Source organism: Nicotiana tabacum, chromosome 8, assembly GCF_000715075.1.
Source record: "Nicotiana tabacum cultivar K326 chromosome 8, ASM71507v2, whole genome shotgun sequence".
Lineage (NCBI taxonomy): Eukaryota > Viridiplantae > Streptophyta > Magnoliopsida > Solanales > Solanaceae > Nicotiana > Nicotiana tabacum.
In genome coordinates, this window is record NC_134087.1 from 146762415 (window position 1) to 146769544 (window position 7130).

The 7130-nt window shown below is 32.1% G+C and overlaps 1 protein-coding gene across 1 annotated transcript; it reads left to right on the top strand.

Moving 5' to 3' along the window:
- Positions 1-290: 290 nt before the first annotated feature.
- On the top strand, positions 291-4868 carry LOC107788333 (pectin acetylesterase 8-like). Its single transcript, XM_016610011.2, has 12 exons — positions 291-534; positions 621-703; positions 872-1001; positions 1135-1214; positions 1392-1478; positions 1562-1686; positions 1783-1843; positions 3334-3387; positions 3490-3567; positions 3943-4024; positions 4168-4307; positions 4543-4868. Exons 1-12 carry the CDS (start codon positions 393-395, stop codon positions 4657-4659), a joined length of 1179 nt encoding a protein of 392 aa, XP_016465497.1. The 5' UTR covers positions 291-392; the 3' UTR covers positions 4660-4868.
- Positions 4869-7130: the final 2262 nt, after the last annotated feature.

Here is a 7130-nt window from a genome sequence, read left to right on the forward strand (position 1 = left end):
ATTTAAATGAATATCGCATCAATTTTAATGCCCATTTTTATTTTACATAATTTTATTCTTTTTTATGTAAATTTTTAGCTTATTCACACGTGCAACGCTAATATTTTAAAGCTAATAACAATAATAATATAGATAAATGATAGGCCTCAAAAATATATCTTGAGGTCCCTAGTGAAAAAATAAAACAAGTGGTTAGTCCTTTTACAATGCCTAATTTTCCGGTACTCCACTTTCTAGCTCCCTAATGAAAGTATATATACATCGTTTCATAATTGATTAGTTAGGGTCAATACCTCTTTTGCAACATATTTACAAAGTATATATATGTTCAGAAAAGTTGTTTTCTTCTTATACACTATTACATCCTTTTGTCATATTATAAGTTTTACAGGATGGTGATGGCGACAAGATGTCTTCAACTTTTTTGCTTAATTGTTTGTTCTTTGGCCATCATTAAAACTGAAAGTGCAACAGACTTGGATTTCTATGAAGTGAAGAAAACAATTGTTAAGAACGCGGTGTCAAAAGGAGCAGGTTAATTTCTTAACTTATATACAACTCAAAATCTAAATTGGGAAATCGAAAATTGAAAGAGTGTTTTTGGCCTTATTTATTGCCAGTATGTCTGGATGGATCACCTCCAGCATACCATTTTGAACCAGGATTCGGAGAAGGAGTTGGAAATTGGTTTGTACAACTTGCGGTAAGTCATGTATAATATATACATGTGTAATTCAACTATATATATATATATATGGACTTTGTGCAGGAATATTGTTTAAATATTTGAAAAATTTTACCTTGTAATATTTCAGATTTTTGCCCTTTTCGAAATTTCTTAAATCTTTGGAAATTTTCATGATATTCTTAGGGAGGAGCATGGTGCACAAGCGTCGAAACATGCAAGGAACGAATCCGTGACAATAAAGTGGGTTCTACAACTATTATGGGACCATTCACATTTCAAGGAATTTATAGCAAGAATCAGAGTGCAAATCCAGGTTTTCTTGGATTATACTATCTAAATCTCCTTCTGAATTTATAAAGAAAAATTTATTTGTGGAAACAGTAGCTAAAGTGAATATTTCTAGTTTATACATATCTTGTTACTAATTCATGAGGTAAAATATGCAGATTTCTACAACTGGAACAAAGTGCTTGTTAGATACTGTGATGGTGGTGCATTTACTGGAGATGTCGAATACGTTGATCCTGTAATGCCCTTTTCAAGTTATAATTTCAAATTACAATTTTGATATGTTTAATTATCTGTTGAATATCTACTAGGAAAGAAATTAGCACTCCTTAATTCTGAGGGTTTCTTTTATATTTTTCAAATCCAAGAACCTTACGAGAGAACGTGGAATTTAATCATACTGTATTTTGTTTAGGCTACTAATCTTCATTTCAGAGGAGCAAGAATTTTTGAAGCAGTAGTGGAGGATGTGTTGGCAAAAGGATTAAAGAATGCCAAGAATGTATGTAAATTCTATATTGTAGTTGAAATAATTAATTAAGTATACTAATTAGATTTCGTGCTGAAATTCTTTAACGATTGCAGGCTATTCTTGCTGGAAGTTCAGCTGGTGGATATCCAGCAATGCTATATTGTGATCATTTTCGCAGTCTACTGCCAAATACTCCTAGAGTGAAATGCTTCGTTGATGGTGGTTATTTTATCCATGCGTAAGATTTTCAAATATCGTATATTATCGTCTATTACAAAATCGTACAAGTTTTTAATTGCAATACTATAACTTTTGAATTATCGCTTTTTAATAGGAAGAATCAAAAGCAAGCAAGAGGCTTCGAAGAAATATACAACGGACTTGTTACTTTACATGTAAATTCTTATTCCCTTCTTATCCTACTCTACTAATTTATGTTAGTTTAATATAAGTTACTAAATAATACCTCTATTTTCATTTTATTATTTTTTGTACACGTGCGTCATATAAATTAGAACAATTATTTTAAAAATCATATAGATAATATATTAATGTATGTGTATAATGAGTAATAAAAATATTAAAACAAAAATACTATAAGGATCAATTTGACGAATACTCAGCCTATTTGAATAAAAGATTATAGTTTAAAGGTCTGCGGTAGTCGTGGTAATTTTTCAGATTAGCGTATCATGCTAGGGATTTTTTACATGTTTTTTTTCCGCATTAATATATTTTACTTTGAAAATATTCCAATAACTAACAAAAAGAAAAAAGTACAATTTGATAAATAAATATTGTCGTAGTAATATGACCTCAAATTAGAGTAGACTATAAATTTGAATATTACCATTTATTATAGTTAGCAGTTCTAACAAGGATGATTTTATATCTAAAAAGACGAAAATACTTGTACAATAAACTTTAATTTGAATATCGCCATTCACCATTTATATATTGTAGTTACCAGCTTTAACATGGATGATGCTATATCTCATAAAAAGAATATAATTATATAGTTTCATGATTTCGTAAAAAGTAACAAAGAAAAATTAATATAAAATATAAAATGATCCGCACTTTATAACCACATATATATAGATCTAGATGGGATAGTGACTCAGAGAAGAATTTAAAATCCATTTATATTAGAAAGACAAAGTGAAACTTACTTGAAAAAATAGTAGACATAAGAGAAAATTGCAAACAATCCCCATGTCGTTGATAGAATACGAGAAGCTTTGTAATGAAAAGTAAAACCACAAAAAATATTATTTTCGAAGAGAAGGCTACCTTTCTTTGATGCATGCTATTTTACTTTACTATATTTGAACATATAGACAGCTTATTATGCACTTCTATAGAATGCTATGAAAGATTGTGCAAGAAAATTATTATAGTGGAAGATAAAAAATACAAACAATCAGTGATGACTAAGAAAAATTATAATATTGTTACAATTGTAAAAAGTATAGAAAGCCTATTAACATGGAAGATGAAAAAAACAAAACATAAACATATAATTATATTTATGTATACGATTATATTATATATGGAGTGATATCTGAGTGAAGGATAAAATGATCATTCAACTTTTAATGGGCATTTTGGTCTTTGAACTTTTCCTTTAGGTCTTTATATTTATAATATAGTATGATCTGATATGATATGATATAATGTTCATAGTTTTAATGAAAGAAAGAAAAGACTCTTGGCCTATTCCAAAAGCATCCTTAAAATTTGTGGTCTAAAACATACCATGATATTTATATAACAATAAGACGTCATGTTAAGCGTAAAATAAAAAATTTAAAGTTAAACGAAGGAGTCAAGAGTTAGTCAATTCTTTTTTTTTTTTGCTATCTAAACCTATGACGAGTTGCAGGGATCTGGCAAGACGTTACCCAAATCATGCACTTCAAAAATGAAACCGCTATTGGTACGTACATGAATTACCTAATTCCCAAATTCAATTGTTGTTTGAATCTTTTGTCATTAAACTACTAATTATAAACATACAAACTCCAATTCGTGAGTGCAGTGCTTATTCCCTGAAAACATGCAACAAAATATCAAGATACCACTTTTCATTGCGATGTCAGCATTTGACATATTTCAGGTAATTAGGTGTTTATCAATTGTTATCATTTTGTTTATACCAGGTTGTGCAAAATTTAAACATGTTTGGATAGCCAATTTCCTTTTTTTTTTTTTTTTGTTTCTTGTGGGAGATTTACGATATTTTGATACGTGGAAGAACTTTTTACAAGAACTTCGGCCACTTCTTCAGATAACAAAATAAAATTAATTTATTTTTTTTATTTTTTATTTTTGGCATAAAATGTGGAATCACTTACACTAACATATTTTTTGAAAGATCTCAAGAAATTTTTTATAGACAAACTCGCTCTATCATATTCTAGTATGTGGTAAATTATTTAGATTTTTTTTCGTTTGCCACTTACTGTAGTATCTTCTAAATGAACGGCTGCAGATTAACACTACTGTAGAACCTAATTTACACGACGTCATTGAAAATGGGACATGCACTACAAGTCAGAACAAAGCCTTCAGAGGTAATTAGTACAAATTAAACAATGATTTAGTTCTTTTACTATTAAATGAGCTAATTAATTATCATATCACTACCAATGAAACAAATTCATTTGCGTTATGAGTTACATTATATGTCTAACGTTTTTGGATTTTTTTATTTCAGAATTTAGGTCGGAATTCTTAAGTACTCTGCCCAAACCAAACAATCCTAAAATGAGAGGTGTTTTCATTGACTCAGTAAATCATCATACATCGCTACTGACAAGGTGGTCTCCTGAAAACGCCACTATGATAAATAACCTGGTAAGAGATTATTTATTTACAATTTATGTTTGGATATTCACTTAAGGGTTATGTAGAATACTGTATTTCATAATGTCTTTACATTCGCTTATTCAGTTCGTGATAGATTTAAATTCATGCTATGGTTAATAGTTTATTGTGTTATAATAAGAAATTACAAGAACGTAACAAAGGAAAAAAATCGAAGAATATTTCTATATGTTAATGACTTGTGAAGTGTATGTTTTATATACAGAGTCTACCAAAGGCATTTGGTGATTGGTACTTCGATCGGAAGTACTGGTATGTGATAGATGAGCATGATTTGCCAATCTCTAAAAAGCATGAGCATGACGGAAGGGCAGACCCATAAGGCGGATAATCTCAATGTGCAATGCTTAGAATCCATTTATCTCAAAATTTGCTGACAACTTTAATTTCTCATGTCTATTGTAAATTGTTGCCAATATGATTGTTGACAAGGAGGATCACTTCCACCTAAATGGTGTCAATTTCGTTGCTCCACCATTGTGCCATAAGATTTACTTTTGAGTCGAATTTAAAAGTAATAGTGTTATATTCTCTCCGTTCATTTTTACTTTGGCACGTTTTGATTTTTCACGCTCCTTAAGAAATAATAAATGAAGTGCATAATTTACCATGATACCCATATTAATTAATACATATTTATTGGAGTTGAGAAAATGATTTGAAATGTGTCACGACTCGAAGTTCCCACCATTGAAACCGTGATGGCGCCTAACATTACACTTACTAGGCAAGACAACGTTAGAACAATCTACTCCTTTTAATAGTTTAAATTAGATATTAAAGAAGAACCGATATAACTGAATAAATTTAAAGTAACAATGCGGAATTTGAACTAACCAAATATCTATTATAATTCCTTGAACCTGGTGTCACGAGTGCACGAACTACTAGAGTAATATACATAAGGGTCTGAAATAAATAACACACTGTTCGAATAAAAATACAAAGCTAAATAGACAGAGGATGGAGATTCCAGGAGCTGCGGGCGCTGAACAACCGTAACTCAAGTTTCCGCGAATGTCTGATCCGAGCTGGCTAATAACCTCCATTGGGACCGTCTCCAAAATTTGTACAGTGTGCATAGTGCAGTATCAGTACAACCGACCCTATGTACTAGTAAGTGCCGAACCTAACCTCGACAAAGTAGTGACGAGGCTAAGGCGGGTCACCTACGCTGAAACCTGTACGCAGTCTATAATAATGACACAATAATTAAAATATAGTACAGAATGAAATAGCCAACAGGAAATGATAAACACAGCCTTGAAAATAAACCAGTGTCGTCCAAGATTACCAATCTCTACCAACTCAAATAAAAATACTGAAAAAATAACACAGCTCAAGATATAGAAATATATAGGTTATTGCGGCGCGCAACTCGATCCCACCAGACAATACATAATCCTCCCTTATTCCACCATAACAATATCAATAATAGTAGATAATATATATATGTTGCGGAGCGCAACCCGATCCCACCATATGTCAATATCAATATCGTAATTCACCGTTATTCACCATATCAATCCACCCTTTTTTCACCTTTTGAAGCATGCAACCTGATTCCACCGTATACACATATTCGCCATTATTCCACCATATCAACCCTTCTTTATCACACTTGCTGCGACGTGCAGCCCGATCCCACCATATTAGTACCAAACAGTCAATGTACACAGTCAAATCAACGGGCTAAATGACAACGCCTTTACGATAAATAATACCAAACTGAACCAACAATTGAAAAAGAACCTTGTTCAACATAGAATCTACACAAATAATACTACACAGTGAGACCAAACAATAATTTACAGTTAAAAGGTACAAACCAGTCAAATTAAGCAAATAGCAGGGATTTGGGGGAAACTATGAAAAGAACTAATATGATTAACAAAAGAAAACATTGATTAACAGATAGCAATTAAGCATGGAAAGCATGTAACAATAAAGATAGGAGGAAAACAATGAAAGAAAAACGATAAATTAGGGAAAAACAGATAATTCGGCAGTGTATAAGCACTCGTCACCTTGCATATACACTGCTCACATGGAATTCACATAACACAAAGTCCGAGGGTTCCTAATTCCCTCAAGTCAAGGTTAGACATAACACTTACCTCGCTCTAAAGGCCACTCAAAGCTCAATCACAACTTTGCCTTTCAAACACGCATCCGAACCAACAATATCTTGCAAATTATCAACCAAACAATTCAAAATAAGCTTTAGGAATCACCCACGATCGATAAGAATTCAATTTAGGCCATTATTGAAGAGGTAAACTAAAGTCAACACCCGGACCCGCTTGGTCCAAACCGAAATTCGGACCAAAATCCGATTATCCATTACTCCCGAGCCCGGATATATATATTTGGTTTAGGAATCCACCTCAATTTGAGGTCTAAATCCCCAATTTATCAAATCCCTAGTTTCTACCCAAAACTTCGAAATTCCACCATGAAAAATCTTAAATTCTAGGTTGAAATATTGTAAAATAAAGTAAAAGATTGAAAGAAATTAGTTAAGAATCACTTACCTATGATTTGGGGAAGAAATGGTCTTTCGAAAATCGCCTAGAGTGTTTCTTGTATTGAAAATTTTTAGAAATGAGCAAAAATCCCGTCTAAGTTAGGTTTTACACAGCTGCAGATGTCGCAAATGCGACCGCGGGGTTCGCAATTGCGATCCCCGCAATTATGAGAAATCCTTCGCAAATGCGAAGTGTTCCCCAGCCCTGATGTCTTCGCAAATGCGAACATTTGTTTGCAAAGGCAGCCTAAGATGATCGCAAATGC